The sequence below is a fragment of the Pleurodeles waltl genome, chromosome 8 (assembly GCF_031143425.1).
Source record: "Pleurodeles waltl isolate 20211129_DDA chromosome 8, aPleWal1.hap1.20221129, whole genome shotgun sequence".
In the NCBI taxonomy this organism is placed as follows: domain Eukaryota; kingdom Metazoa; phylum Chordata; class Amphibia; order Caudata; family Salamandridae; genus Pleurodeles; species Pleurodeles waltl.
This window is the reverse complement of record NC_090447.1, coordinates 1,538,498,375-1,538,514,345: the sequence shown is the minus strand read 5'-3', so window position 1 is coordinate 1,538,514,345 and position 15,971 is coordinate 1,538,498,375. Positions and strand designations below refer to the sequence as shown.

Sequence of the window (15,971 nt, the reverse complement as noted above, 5' to 3'; positions counted from 1 at the left end):
ACCCTGTCCAACTAGGTACACTCACTCTAGTCCGGGTAAGGGAGCCACACAGCTAACACAGCAAAGGTAACCATTGCTCGCCCCCTTGGTAGCATGGCTCAAGCACTCAGGCTTATCTCAGAGGCAATGTGCAAAGTATTTGTAAACACACACTCAGTAACAGTGAAAACACCAGTAACGTACTCTACGTTAGAAAAATAGCCAATATTTATCTGAGTAAAACAACATAAAAACAACACAAATCCAACAGATACAAGGAAAGATATCACTTTCTAAAGGTTTAAATGAGTCTTAGTCCATATGAATCAATTGTTGTATCTTTTTAGCACAATCTACCTGGGATATGTCAAAAGCAAAGACGATGTGGGCAACAGGGGAGGTGACGCCCTGAAAAAGCAAAGAGATGCGTCGGATCTTTACTGTTTAGGGGAGGTGATGCATCAACTCTTTCCTCGCAGGAAAGGTGATGCGTTGATTTCAAGACACGCATCCTCAGTTTCTTATTGCAGTGCGGGGTCGGTGAGAAATTGACACCCAGGGACAATGAGTGGAAAATCCAGATGTGCTATGATGATGGAACCGCGGTGAAACAGGTGCTGCATCGGTTCTTCAGGTGCAGTGTCGATCTTTCAACCGCAAGGCAGGCTGCAGGCGTTGCATCGATTTTTTTTGGTACATGGATTTTCCCCTTAGGGTGACCACCTTACAATTCCAAAGACCCAGGGACTGGAGCTGGCACCACTTGGCAAGTCAGGACTCTCAGCAGAAGAGCCCATGCACTGGCAGATGAAGTCTTTGAAGTCTCTGAGACTTCTTAACAGGAGGCAAGCCCAGTTCAAGCCCTTGGAGAACCTTAGAATACAAGACGTATAAAGTAAAGTCCAGTCCTTTCACTCACAGGACAAAAGCAGCAAGCAGGCAGCCAGCACAACAAAGCAACAGGCTGAGTGGCAGCCCCTTCTACAGCATCGAGCTCCTCTTACAGGCAGAATATCCTCAGTCTAGAAGTGTTCTAACTTTGTGGTGTTAGCGGTCCAGTACTTATACTCATTTCTGTCTTTGAAGTGGGAAAAAGTCTTTGTAGTGCACAAGACCCTGCTTTACCCTGCCTTGGCCCCAGACACCCTCAAGGGGGTTGGAGACTGCTTTGTGTAAGGACAGGCACAGCCCTATTCAGGTCCAAGTGTCAGCTCTTCCCTCCACGCTAGCCCAGGAAGACCCATCAGGATATGCAGGACACACTTCAGCTCCCTTTGTATGACTCTCTAAAGTGAATTCACAAACAGTCTAACTGCCATCCTGACCCAGACGTGTATTACACATGCAGGCACAGAATGGGTAAGCAAGAAAATGCTCACTTTCTATAAGTGGCAATTTCAAACCTACAATTCAAAATCCAACTTCACCAGAAGTTGTATTTTTAAATTGTGAGTTCAGAGACCACAAACTCCGTATCTCCATCTGCTCCCAATGGGAAACTGCACTTTAAGGATATTTAAAGGCTGCCCACATGTTAACCTATGAGAGAGATTGGCCTTGCAACAGTGAAAAGCTGGTTTGGCAGTATTTCACTGCCAGGAGATGTAAAACATGTTAGCACATGTCCTTCAACATACACTGCACCCTGCCTATGGGGCTACCTAGGGCCTACCTTAGGGGTGCCTTACATGTATAAAAAGGGAAAGTTTGGGCCTGGCAAGTGGGTACACTCACCAGGTCGAATTGGCAGTTTAAAACTGCACACACAGACACTGCAGTGGCAGGTCTGAGCCATATTTGCAGAGCTACTCTTGTGGGTGGCACAATCAGTGCTACAGGCCGGCTAGTAGCATTTGATTTACAGGCCCTGGACACCTCTAGTGCACTTTACTAGGGACTTGCTAGTAAACCAAATATGCCAATCATAGATAAACCAATCATCAATACAATTTACACAGAGAGCACATGCACTTTAGCACTGGTCAGCAGTGGTAAAGTGTGCAGAGTCCTAAAGCCTGCAAAAACGAAGTGCACCACACCGTCAAAAATAGGAGGTCAGAGGCAAAAAGTATTGGGATGACCCTGCAAACAGGGCCATTTCGAACAGTCAGTAAGATTGGGGGTCTGTGAGCTTCAAATTTCCCAAGAATCTCACAGACATGTAATGCTAAAATACATGATATGATAAGCAGGGTGCATGAGAGAACCTTGAAAGGGCAGTGGAGAGGGAGAGGCATGTAGATTGGTAATCGCACTGAGGGAAAACAATATTTTGTTAAAAAAATAAAATAAAAAAAAGCCAATATTTGTTAGGTCTTCCAAAATAGAGAGGGAGTGTGTGTGTGTCTTATGTATGTAAAAATTCCTGGTGAAATTTGACAAACACCTCACCATACCAGACTGAAAGCAGATGGGAAAAAACGAATTACCAGAAAAAACATGTATTGGGGGGGTGTAACACTCCAAACGCTCCAGCTGGAACTATTCCAGTGCGGTTGATATGTTTCTACAGGCTGCCATTTTCAACAGATAAGGTAATCCCAGTACAGAAATACCAAATTATTTGTCCCAATCACATATTTGGTCGTGAGGAAGAAGAGTGTTAGAATCCAACTCTCCTGACTGAAGTTACCACATTGCTGCAAGGGCACATCTTCTTCCAGTAGAATGTCTTACCCCCTCACTCCACTTGGGTGCAGCCGGAGGCCCTGTTGGTCTCATTTTGCTGAACTCCCACCATGGAGCAGTGCCTAACCAGGCCCTTCCCTAGCCCCGTGTAACCGTGGATCAGACTCACTTGTACTTGCAGTGATCTACGAGGGGGACTTCCTTTGCAGGTGGCTTTCCAAGCGTGTCCTGTATGAATGAACACAGAGAACAAATCAGCTTCAGAGTCAACGGAGGTGATCAGAGGGGAACAAAGCAGGGGTGATGGCTTTGGTGGTGTGAGCGGGCAGAAAGAAGCCAATAGATATGAATTCTTGAAAAAACATATACTTTGGGCAGAAGCACATAACTACTCCACGCAAACGGTAATAACGTACTAACCTGTTATAAGAAGTTCAGAATGAGTTTTTGATATTCCCCAACATCTGCTGATGACTATTGCAGGAAGGACACTTGCAAAGCTTGTGAATCCGAGCAGGAAACCGTGCTACGACAGTGACAAGTTGCATCGGAACTAATTTCTGCAATAACTTCTACTGTGTCTAAGTTTATGGACAATGGAAGGATCTGTAGGTGAGCCAATCTTGTTGCAATAAAACATGTGATATTTCAATAACGGCTGGTCTCTGCTGTGAGCTCCAAAAACACTAAACTATCTAACAAAATGTTTTGTGTAAGTGCCAAACAGGTTTTGAAGCATATAAGACATACGCACAATTAATTAATGTTGCAAAATGCACAGATTCCAGCAGCAACAACTATTGTGACATATCCTTGCTAGGTAAGGACAATCAGATTGGTAAAGTAGGAAAACAGTAACTTTACATACATTAAATACTGCACCAGAATCTCGATATCACTTATTGTTTCACGTAATTCACACTCCTGCCATCTAGTAGCTGGAAAACTAAAATGTTAGGAGCCTTTAAAAAAAAAAAAAACAGATAAAACGGAGTGTGCCTGAATTGAGGTATCTCATGAGACTGACTACAGAATCTGCTCAGATTCAATGCAATCTTAAGGTCCTCTTGTCACACCACCAAGTAACATCTCATCATCCCATCCTCCCTAACGGGGTGAATCAAACGTGACACTACAGCTACCACCAAGCAGCAGAAACAGACCAATAACTTTCAGTTTTGTGTGAAAAATGGTTATGAATCCATAGACCAAAGACCTCCTTCCCTTCAGGAGACTCCTCAAGACCTGGCTGTTTGAGCAGTAGCAGCATCTCCCCCCCTCCCGATTGATTGATTCATTGATATGGTTTGCATAAGTTTAAGAACACAGTGTCCCACAGGATGTGGCTTTCGGAGAAATGTAAGTTACCAGAACACTATCCTAAATGCAGCTGTCCAACCTGAAAATCTTAAAGTGCAAACATTAACACTTAGCAGAGGGGTGTGCAGAACCCAACACTGCTGAAGTCTAAAGATTAGGAGCGGTACATTATCTAGGAAGGACGCAGTTGCCTTCTTAAGTTTTGTACAACGTCCTCCTGCTGTAGGTGTCGACTGCACGGTCACTAACTTGTAACAGGCAGATACCCACTGTGATAGACTCCATTTTAACCAAGCTTTACCTCTTTATTTCACAACAAAATTCAGTCAATCATATTTGTAAAGCGCGGCTTATCACCAAGGAGGATATCCAGCTGCTCAAGGGTGTCGCTATGTGTCCGAGCTACTCCTCGAACAGCCATGTTTTGACTTGAGTTTTATTTCTGAATTCGATGAGGGTGTGAAGGTGGGGGGACTGTTCCAGTTCTTGGCAGCTAGGTAGGAGAAGTATCGCCCTCCGCAGCAGCTGCGTCAGATTCTCGGGACAAGGGGGAGGGTCCTTGCCCCCGCCCACATCCTGTGCATAACAGATGGAATGCGTCAACTGATGAAATGTTCTACTGTGTGAACTCACATCAACGCAGCCTCTTATAAAGTCCACAGCATGCAGAGTTTTATCTGAAGAAAGAATGCTGGTAAATCAGCTGTTTAACTGATGTGAAAATCTGAAATATTCTCTGGCAAAGAGGTAGATGCAGAAGTAGCGACAACTTACGAAACAGCTGAATAATGTGTCCTGTCACTGAATTCTTGAACTGCAGTAATTGTAAACAAAATTAAATGTACCTTCTTTAGAAGGCCACTGTTTTAACAACTGTTCATAAGCTAGGAGAAGAGCACACACTCCCTAGGACGGAAGAATGGAAACATCTGAATTAAAGTTCTTAATGGAGTTACAAAAGACAAAGTGCATCTGTGACATAGTGGACTATGACTGTTGGTTTTATAACTGTTGGATTTTATTTGTATTTGGGAAAAATAATAAAATAAGTATTTTTAAAAAACGAAATACAAAGTGCACACAAATAGGTCGGTAAATATGGCCTGCATGAGCCAAACCAAGTAAATTAGGTTAAAAAGTATGAAGGTAAAGGACAACAAAAAGGAGAAATCTCCTTGCTGCGGCCAACATTCAACGTGGTTTCCAGTGAGGGAATAACATCCTGACACCCATTAGCGCTTCTATACTTTGTGTCTTCAAATGCAAGAAAAGGAAAATGTCACTTACCCAGTGTACATCTGTTCGTGGCATTAGTCGCTGCAGATTCACGTGCTGTGCACAGTCCGCCGTCTGGTGTTGGGCTCGGAGTGTTACAAGTTGTTTTTCTTCGAAGAAGTCTTTTCGAGTCACAAGACCGAGGGACTCCTCCCCTTTCGATTCCATTGCACATGGGCGTCGACTCCATCTTAGATTGTTTTCCCCGCAGAGGGTGAGGAAGGAGTTGTGTATGTTAGTAATAGTGCCCATGCAATGGAATGAATACGTATGTACAAGATGAAGGTTAAAGTAATATATTTACAAATGTACAAAAGTTCAAAATGTACTTCTAAACGGCTACAGGCTCCCGGGGAGGCGGGTGGGCACATGTGAATCTGCAGAGACTAATGCCACGAACAGATGTACACTGGGTAAGTGACATTTTCCGTTCGGTGGCATGTGTAGCTGCAGATACACATGCTGTGCATAGACTGTAGGAGTTGAAGTAGTTTGAAATAATGTTCTTAATACAGCTTGACCTACTGTGGCTTGTTGTGCAGTTAACACATCTACACAGTAGTGCTTGGTAAATGTATGAGGCGTAGACCATGTAGCTGCCTTACATATCTCGTTCATTGGGATATTTCCTAGAAAGGCCATGGTAGCACCTTTCTTTCTGGTAGAGTGTTCCCTTGGTGTAATAGGCAGCTCTCTTTTTGCTTTTAGATAGCAGGTTTGAATGCACCTAACTATCCACCTAGCAATGCCTCGTTTTGAAATTGGATTTCCTGTATGAGGTTTTTGAAAGGCAATAAATAGTTGTTTTGTTTTTCTGATTAGTTTTGTTCTGTCAATGTAGTACATTAGTGCTCTTTTGATGTCTAATGTATGTAGTGCTCTTTCGGCTACAGAATCTGGCTGTGGGAAGAACACTGGTAATTCTACTGTTTGATTTAAGTGGAACGGTGAGATAACCTTTGGTAAAAAAATGTGGATTTGTTCGTAGAACTACTTTATTCTTATGTATTTGAATAAATGGTTCTTGTATGGTAAATGCCTGAATCTCACTCACTCTTCTTAGAGATGTGATGGCAATTAAAAATGCGACTTTCCACGTTAAGTATTGCATTTCACAAGAATGCATGGGCTCGAAAGGTGGACCCATGAGTCTTGTTAAGACAATGTTGAGGTTCCATGAAGGAACAGGTGGTGTTCTTGGTGGTATAATTCTCTTTAGGCCTTCCATATACGCTTTAATGACTGGTATTCTAAATAGTGAAGTTGAATGGAAAGCTGATATTGGAAAGCTGATATTGCGGTGAGATGTATCTTTATGGAAGAGAAAGCTAGATTTGATTTTTGCAAATGTAGTAAATATCCTACTATATCTTTAGGAGATGCGTGTAATGGTTGGATTTGATTATTATGGCAGTAACAAACAAATCTTTTCCATTTATTTGCATAGCAGTGTCTAGTGGAAGGTTTCCTAGCTTGTCTTATGACTTCCATACATTCTTGTGTGAGGTCTAAGTGTCAGAATTCTAGGATTTCAGGAGCCAAATTGCTAGATTCAGCGATGCTGGATTTGGATGTCTGATCTGTTGTTTGTGTTGTGTTAACAGATCTGGCCTGTTGGGTAGTTTGATATGAGGTACCACTGAAAGGTCTAGTAGTGTTGTGTACCAAGGTTGCCTTGCCCATGTTGGTGCTATTAGTATGAGTTTGAGTTTGTTTTGACTCAATCTGTTTACTAGATATGGAAGGAGCGGGAGAGGGGGAAAAGCGTACGCAAATATCCCTGACCAGTTCATCCATAGAGCATTGCCTTGGGATTGATCTTGTGGGTACCTGGATGCGAAGTTTTGGCATTTTGAGTTTTCTTTTGTTGCAAATAGATCTATTTGAGGTGTTCCCCAAATTTGAAAGTAACTGTTTAGTATTTGGGGGTGAATTTCCCATTTGTGGATTTGTTGGTGATCCCGAGAGAGATTGTCTGCTAGCTGGTTCTGAATCCCTGGAATAAATTGTGCTATTAGGCGAATGTGGTTGTGAATCGCCCAATGCCAAATTTTTTCTGTTAGGAGGCACAACTGTGTCGAGTGTGTTCCTCCTTGTTTGTTTAGATAATACATTGTTGTCATGTTGTCTGTTTTGACAAGAATGTATTTTTGTGTTATTATGGGTTGAAATGCTTTCAGCGCTAGAAATACTGCTTATAGTTCTAGGTGATTTATGTGAAACTGCCTTTGATGTATGTCCCATTGTCCTTGGATGCTGTGTTGATTGAGGTGTGCTCCCCACCCTGTCATGGAAGCATCCGTTGTTATAACGTATGTTGGCACTGGGTCTTGGAAAGGCCGCCCTTTGTTTAAATTTGTACTGTTCCACCATAGAAGCGAGATGTATGTTTGGCGGTCTATCAACACCAGATCTAGAAGTTGACCCTGTGCTTGTGACCATTGTGATGCTAGGCACTGTTGTAAGGGCCCCATGTGCAATCTTGCGTTTGGGACAATGGCTATGCATGAAGACATCATGCCTAGGAGTTTCATTACCATCTTGACTTGTATCTTGTGTTGAATACATGGCCTGTATTACCTTGTGAAATGTTTGAATTCTTTGTGGACTTGGAGTGGCAATCCCTTTTGCTGTGTTGATTGTTGCTCCCAAGTATTGCTGTGTTTGACACGGCAAAAGGTGTGACTTTGCGTAGTTGATGGAGAAACCTAGCTTGTGAAGGGTATGTATGACATATTTTGTGTGCTGTGAACACTTTCTTAGCGTGTTGGTTTTGATTAACCAGTCGTCTAAGTACGGGAACACATGTATTTGCTGCCTTCTGATATGTGCAGCTACTACTGCCAGGCATTTTGTAAAAACCCTTGGTGCAGTTGTTATTCCGAATGGCAACACTTTGAATTGGTAATGTATTTCTTTGAATACGAACCTTAGGTATTTCCTGTGTGAAGGATGTATTGGTATATGGAAATACGCATCTTTTAGGTCTAATGTTGTCATGTAGTCTTGCTGTTTGAGCAGTGGGATTACGTCCTGTAACGTGACCATGTGAAAGTGGTCTGATCTGATGTAGGTATTTAGCGTTCTGAGGTCTAGTATTGGTCTCAGAGTTTTGTCCTTTTTGGGTATTAGAAAATACAGTGAGTAAACTCCTGTGTTTTTCTGTGGACCTGGTACTGATTCTATTGCATCCTTTTGTAGTAATGCTTGAACTTCTAGTTCTAGAAGATCTATATGTCGTTTTAACATATTGCGTGTTTTCGGTGGGACGTTTGGAGGGAATTGGAGGAATTCTATGCAATAACCATGCTGGATAATTGCTAAGACCCAAGTGTCTGTTGTTATTTCCTCCCAGAATTAGTAAAATTTACTTAGTCTGCCCCCCACAGGTGTTGTGTGATGGGGTTGTGTGACTTGTGAGTCACTGTTTATTTTTGAGGAGTTTTGGGGCCTTGGAATTTTCCCCGATTTCTTGGGAATTGGCCCCCTCTATATTGTCCCCGAAAACCTCCCCTTTGATATTGACCCTGGTAAGTAGGTGGTCTTGTCTGGGAAGTGCTGGTTTCTGTGGGTTGACCTCGAAACCCTCCCCTAAAAGGTGTTTTCCGAAATGTGCCTCTGCTCTGCAGGGAGTAGAGTGCGCCCATGGCTTTGGCTGTATCGGTGTCCTTTTTTAGTTTTTCGATGGCCGTGTCTACCTCCGGCCCAAACAACTGCTGTTCATTAAACGGCATATTGAGCACAGCCTGTTGGATTTCGGGCTTGAACCCAGAAGTGCGCAGCCATGCGTGTCTTCGGATTGTGACTGCAGTGTTTATTGTCCTTGTAGCTGTGTCTGCTGCATCCATGGAAGATCGTATCTGATTGTTAGAGATACTTTGTCCCTCTTCCACCACCTGTTGTGCTCTTTTCTGGAACTCCTAGGGTAAATGTTCGATGAAATGCTGCATTTCATCCCAATGAGCCCTGTCGTATCTTGCCAAAAGTGCTTGGGAATTGGCAATACGCCACTGATTTGCTGCTTGTGCTGCCACTCTTTTTCCCGCAGCATCGAATTTGCGGCTCTCCTTGTCTGGAGGTGGTGCGTCGCCTGAGGTATGAGAGTTGGCTCTCTTACGTGCTGCTCCCACAACTACAGAGTCTGGTGTCAGTTGTGTTGTAATAAATATTGGATCTGTGGGCGGTGGCTTATATTTTTTCTCCACCCTTGGAGTTATGGCTCTGCCCTTAACTGGATCCTGAAATATTTGTTTTGAATGCTTTAGCATTCCTGGGAGCATGGGAAGGCTTTGGTACTGGCTATGGGTGGAGGACAGGGTGTTAAAGAGAAAGCCATCCTCAATTGGTTCCGAATGTAGTGAGACATTGTGAAACTCGGCTGCCCTTGCGACCACCTGTGTGTATGATGTACTGTCCTCAGGTGGTGACGGTTTAGTTGGATACGAGTCTGGGCTATTGTCAGACACTGGAGCATCGTAGAGGTCCCATGCATCGGGATCATCCTGACTCATTGTGGTATGAGCTGGTGAGTGCATTAGTGGTGGAGTTGGCGCTGGTGATGCATGTGTTGATGATTGTGGAGAAGGTGGTGGGGTTACTTTCCTTACCACCTTTGCCTGTGGTTGCTTGTCCCCTTGTTGAAAGCAAGTTTCCTTTTAATCCTGATTGGGGGAAGGGTAGTTATCTTCCCTGTGCCTTCATGAATATGAAGCCTCCTCTGCGTGTAGTCAGTCTCTACCGCTTGAAGTTCCTCCACAAATCTATGTAATTGGGTGGTTAGCCCTTGTTCCTCTGTATAGGAACTAGTTTTCGGCTCAGAGGCTGTTTTCGGGCCCGAAACCTGTTCGGTAGTCTTTTTCGGCTCCGAAGAAGTTTTCTTTGCTTTCGGCGTGGTGTCTCGGTGCCGAATGTCTTCGGTGCCGCTGTCTCTGCGCCGAAGTTTCTCGGAGCCGCTGTCTCGGCTCCGAGGTTGCTGTGTGGCGGTATCACGACCAGAGTCGGATGACTTTGACACCAGCATGGCCTTTTTCGGTGCCTTGGCTCGGTCACCCAATTTTTGGGTTAAGCCATGGCCTGTTGGCAGTGGCGTCCCCTGGGCTTTTGTGTACTTTTCGTGAGTTTTTATTTTCGACGTCTTACTCACGGTTGCTGTTTCTTCGGCGTCGAGTTCTTCTGAATCCGATTCGTGGATGGAGAAAGCTTCCTCTTCCTCCTCGAACCGTTGTTGACCTGCCGGCGTGGACGCCATTTGTAATCTCCTGGCTCTTCGGTCTCTTAGCGTCTTCCTCGACCGAAACGCTCGACAGGCTTCACACGTATCCTCCTTGTGCTCGGGGGACAGGCACAAGTTACAGACCAGATGCTGATCCGTATACGGATATTTGTTATGGCATTTTGGACAGAAGCGGAACGGGGTCCGTTCCATCAGTCTTGAAGTCGCACGCGGTCGGGCCGACCAGGCCCCGACGGGGGATCGAAATTACCCCGAAGGGCCACCGGAGCTCTTCAAGATTCGGTGTCGATTTGTTCTATCTAACCCGATACCGAACGCAACAATACCAACTTTTTTTCCGAGATTCTAACTAACTTTCCGACCCGAAACACGGAGCGAAAAGGAACACGTCCGAACCCGATGGCGGAAAAAAAACAATCTAAGATGGAGTCGACGCCCATGCGCAATGGAATCGAAAGGGGAGGAGTCCCTCGGTCTCGTGACTCGAAAAGACTTCTTCGAAGAAAAACAACTTGTAACAGTCCGAGCCCAACACCAGACGGCGGACTGTGCACAGCATGTGTATCTGCAGCTACACATGCCACCGAACACATACCTTGAAATACTACTGTGAATATATAACTACTTAAACCCTATAATGAATAGTTTTCTGGATTCTATGTCACTTTCTGAATAAAAATGCAATGTTCACACTCTTATACTAAACTGTGAGCAACTTCTATTTCATACCTTAAGCTGATTTCTGTGGAGGTTTGACCAGTGCACAGAATCATGCTTTAGACATCTGAAAGTGAAATGTCTTTGCACAAAGATAATATTTTGGAGAAAGGGATGTTATTGCACTTAAATAGCCTAGGAGCCTCTTCTCCCAACCCCTCCACCCCCAGGGTCTTTTGTTGTTGTCAAGGGATTTTGCGAGTTACATTGTAAAGCTCAGTTTGGAAAGGAGTTGGACCCCAGCCAATGTAATGTGAACTCTTATCAGTACACACCTCATTAACTAATCAATCAATAAATATATTATTTTTTTGTTGATTTCTATATAGTTCTGCCATGTAAAAGACAACCACTGTTATAAACATAGGCATACATATCAAATCCAAAAAAACATTTCATTGCTGAACATTCACTGTGTGGGATGGGTGAGGTTCATACTGCTGCCTCCTCTCACTTCTTCCAGGCAGAGGTTTAGGGTTCCCTGGTGTCCAGGAGGCTGGGGTAGGATCAGTGGCCTGGCCCTGGGTTCTAAGGCAGATGGTTCGGTGGGCAGGTAGTGGCCTGATGAACTCACAGCATCTGACCCCGTGTCACAGGAAGGGTTTGTCATCGAGGTGTGTCTAGGCAGCATGGCGGTTCTTTCATTGATCGCTTGCCCAAGTCGGGAAGTGGACACCACTGGACAGCTCTACCTTACTAGTGGGATGCCCCATAAAAAGTTTCTGTTTTTCTCAAAATGCTGCTCAGTTCTTTAGTACTGTGTGACTGTGTAGTTTCATTTTGCATGGCCTCACTACAGAATGCAGTAGTGCTGCTTCTGGGTTTTTGTGTGCTTTTTCCTTTTATTTCTTGTTGTTCACACTCTGAATTATTTTTTCATTCCAAATTGTGTATCAGGTATTAATAAATATATGCGGTGTGAATGTCCCATTGTTCAGCGTCATTCCCCACTCTGCCACATGTGCACAACTGGTACAAACTTTATACATCTCAGTCATAGTCTCATAGGACTCACTTGTGTGTTTTCCACAGAACCTGAAAGCTGGCAGCCTGGTTAATGAGTCTGTACGAGTCCACGTCGACTGTACAATCTATAAGGTGCTCAGTACCCCTAGCCTTGCAGCAGACTCCTCTTATGCCTCACCAAATCAAACATTTACAGAAGTCGTAAGTCGATATCATGAGACCCACAATCAGTGGCCGTGCTAAGAGCACGCAGGTACCTCTGGTGCACACAGCTCGGGTGAGACTACTGAAAAGTGTCTGCTAAACTTAATTCCAGAAGGAAAATCGTACGAAAGGATTGTGGCTGGCAATGCTTCCCGTTCATAATATCACTTCAGAGCAAATTTCTGTTTGCATATCTTTCAATTTGTAATTAGTAAACATGTCAGTTTGCAGTCTTTCATCAGAACCAGCAAAGAAAGGTGTGAATTTGTTGTTGCCGTGCTTCTGGCTCTATTTGTTTGTTGAGTTTTTGGTTACTTCTTTGGTGTCTGTCCCCATAAGGTGACTGCTGCGTCTTTCACTGCTGCGAAGACGAAAGTGAGGGTTTGGAAGGCGTTTCACACCCACAGTGAGACCAATTTTTGTTAAAGCCAGCTGCGAATGCCCAAATCTCAAGTCTACGTTGTGCAACAGCTCATCAGCAAAGTATGTCTAAATTAGATGGATTACGTACGTCAAATGTACTTACTTCTGGTCCGACTATAGAGATCCACAGACGTGGATGCCATTTGTTTGGTGGCATTACCACCTATGATCAAAGTAGCATTAGTATAATAACTGGAGGACACCTGTCCTGTTCCTTCTAGTTGCCTACCGAGTGGTTGGACTCTAACTATGGCTGGTGCCACTGACATTTATAGTCAGGTTCGAGAGGTCGCTTTTCATATTGTGAACGTTTCAGTGCAGATCTGGCTCTCTACTTAGGTCTCTGTCCTACAGGTTTCAAGTTATAAGGTCTCAGAAAGGAACTTACTGCATGAAGTGATATTTGGTGAAGCAATCTTTAAGTAGTGTCTCACCACTGTGCGAGTACATTGGACTCCATGAGGCCTGCCTTCAACACACCCTATGAAGCAGGATGTGCCTCATGCTGGGAGGCTGCTCTGGGAGGTTATCCACAACCGCAGTTTGAATCCATGCATTTAAAGATTCCTCATCAGTCTGCTCTACACACCTCGTTCACCTTCTACATTGATACACAAATAATCTTTTTTCAAATTCATAAGCACCAGGAGAATACGGCAAACCCCCTTCCGCTCCACCTCAGACAAAGTACCCCTCTCCTCAACTTCACGAGGGAGCTGAAGACATGGCTTTTTGAAGAACCAGCTCACTGATGGACGCTACACCCCCCGCCACAGCGCCTTGAGACCCTTTGTGGGTGAGTAGTTGTGCCAAATAAACACCTGATTGATTGATTGAGTGTTCCACGACTCAGGCGGTAGGAAACAGAACCTCAGCAGCTGTGCCCTGTGCAGAAGGTGACCAGGTAAACACTCACCTTCTCAGACTTCCAGGCCTGGTTCTTTGTGTATTCAGCATCCACCAGGTCAGGCTCCTCACGGGACAGGAGGATGAGGGGATCCCGCTCAGGACTGGTTCTGAAAGTCACAAATACTTTTTTTTAAAACTCGCCAAGGAACCATACGGTCAATGCGTTTTATTAGGTGTCATGCAACACAACCCATAAAGCAATGCTACACAACGCAACAATGCAACACAAACGAAATGCACTAAATAACTAGTGGACCGCAATTACTTTCACTGCATGGTATAAGTATATTTACACCATTGCAGTGAAAATAAATGTGGCCTAATGATTCATTACTGGAGTGCAAAAGTCAAATGTAAGTTTATTACCAGAGTGCAGCTAAATTGACATGAGAAAAACACCACTTACTGTCTCACGAATTGGATCTAACAATTACTTTACACGGGGAGACACCTTTCCTAATAGGATCCTTTTAATGTGATTTCACTATGCTGCACAAATGCTGCTTGTCACATTCTGGTTTTGGTTAAATACCTTTTACTAAAAACAAGTGCACAGAAAAAAACATACCATAACATGAACCATATATGCAGATTCGTGGAATATTATATTCTATTTATTAATATTGTTGAGGGTAGGGAGGGGCATCATGACTCACCATGGCCCTCCCCATACTCCACAATGGTAATAAACAGCAATCTACACAAGTTTCTATATATCTATCAAGCAACAGACCGAGAGAGACAGATAAATATTGATCGGCTTAATCTGGCAGCTGAAAAGACAAAAAGAGAGCCAGCACAACTGAATAAATAAAAAGATGCTGTTAATGAACTCTCTCGGGTGGTTGTACAGCATGTGCACTACCCTCAGCTTTCTCCACAGCATAGCAGTTCGAGTACTTGACGCAGCGCTGGGCATCGTAACAGTGATGAATCGGCAGCCATTACCTGGACCCTCTGAAGTAACCTTTGGGGATCTTCTTCTCCCAGGGCCACTGGTCTGCAGACCTGGGGATAAAGCAAGAATGAGAGCTGGAGGGCAAGTGATCCAACAGAACGGCTTCCTCGTGAAGCAGGTGGTGCGGTGCACAGTACTATCTCTGGCAGATAGAGGAGAAAATGTGTATGGATGCCGGGTCTGCAAGCGTGTTTGTAGCGAAGCTTGCACTGCGTCCGAATATACTACATACCTAGTAGGAGCTTGTGACTTGTAGTGTGTGTGTGTAGCCTGCGCTACTGCGGTCTGTATGTGTGATACAAATTGGTGTGAGCAGGTGTGTGGGTGACACAGGGCTTGTAGCTGTCAGTATTGTACTTCTCAGGGAGTACAAGGGAAGCTTGCACTGCATCTGACTATACCATATACCTAGAGTGAGCTTGTGACTTGTAGTGTGTGTAGCTTGTGCTACTGCGGTCTGTATGTGTGATACAAATTGGTGTGAGCAGGTGTGTGGGTGACACAGGGCTTGTAGCGGTCAGTATTGTACTTCTCAGGGAGTACAAGGGAAGCTTGCACTGCGTCTGAATATACTATGTACCTAGAGTGCGCTTGTGACTTGTAGTGTGTGTAGCTTGTGCTACTGCGGTCTGTATGTGTGATACAAACTGGTGTGAGCAGGTGTGTGGGTAACACAGCGCTTGCAGCTGTCAATACTGTACTTCTCAGGGAGTACAAGGGAAGCTTGCACTGCGTCTGAATATACTATATACCTAGAGTGCGCTTGTGACTTGTAGTGTGTGTGTAGCCTGCGGTCTGTATGTGTGATACAAACTGGTGTGAGCAGCTGTGTGGCTGACGCAGGGCTTGTAGCTGTCAGTACTGTACTTCTCAGGGAGTATAAGGGAAGCTTGCACTGCGTCTGAATATACTACATACCTAGTAGGAGCTTTTGACTTGTAGTGTGTGTAGCTTGTGCTACTGCGGTCTGTATGTGTGATACAAACTGGTGTGAGCAGGTTTGTGGGTAACGTAGCGCTTGCAGCTGTCAGTATTGTACTTCTCAGTGAGTACAAGAGACGCTTGCACTGTGTCTGAATATACCATGTACCTAGAGTGCGCTTGTGACTTGTAGTGTGTGTGTGTAGCTTGTGCTACTGCAGTTCATAAGTGTGATACACACTGGTGTGAGCAGGTGTGAGGGTGATGCAGGGCTTGTAGCCGTGAGTACTGTACTTCTCAGTGAGTACAAGGGAAGCTTGCACTGCGTCTGAATATATTATGTAACTAGAGTGCACTTGTAGTGTGTGTGTAGCTTGTGCTACTGCGGTTCATATGTGTGATACACACTGGTGTGAGCAGGTGTGTGGGTGACGCAGG

The 15,971-nt window shown here is 44.4% G+C and overlaps 1 protein-coding gene across 1 annotated transcript in view; it reads right to left on the bottom strand.

Annotated features, from left to right (window-relative positions):
- Positions 1-15,971, bottom strand: part of POGLUT1 (protein O-glucosyltransferase 1) — a 71,411-nt gene that overhangs the window by 19,771 nt on the left and 35,669 nt on the right. The window contains exons 6-8 of the mRNA XM_069202982.1: positions 14,603-14,662; positions 13,662-13,761; positions 2,777-2,835 (exon numbers count right to left, since the gene is read on the bottom strand). Coding sequence (XP_069059083.1) covers positions 2,777-2,835; positions 13,662-13,761; positions 14,603-14,662 — 219 coding nt within the window. The remainder of the gene's footprint in view (positions 1-2,776; positions 2,836-13,661; positions 13,762-14,602; positions 14,663-15,971) is intronic.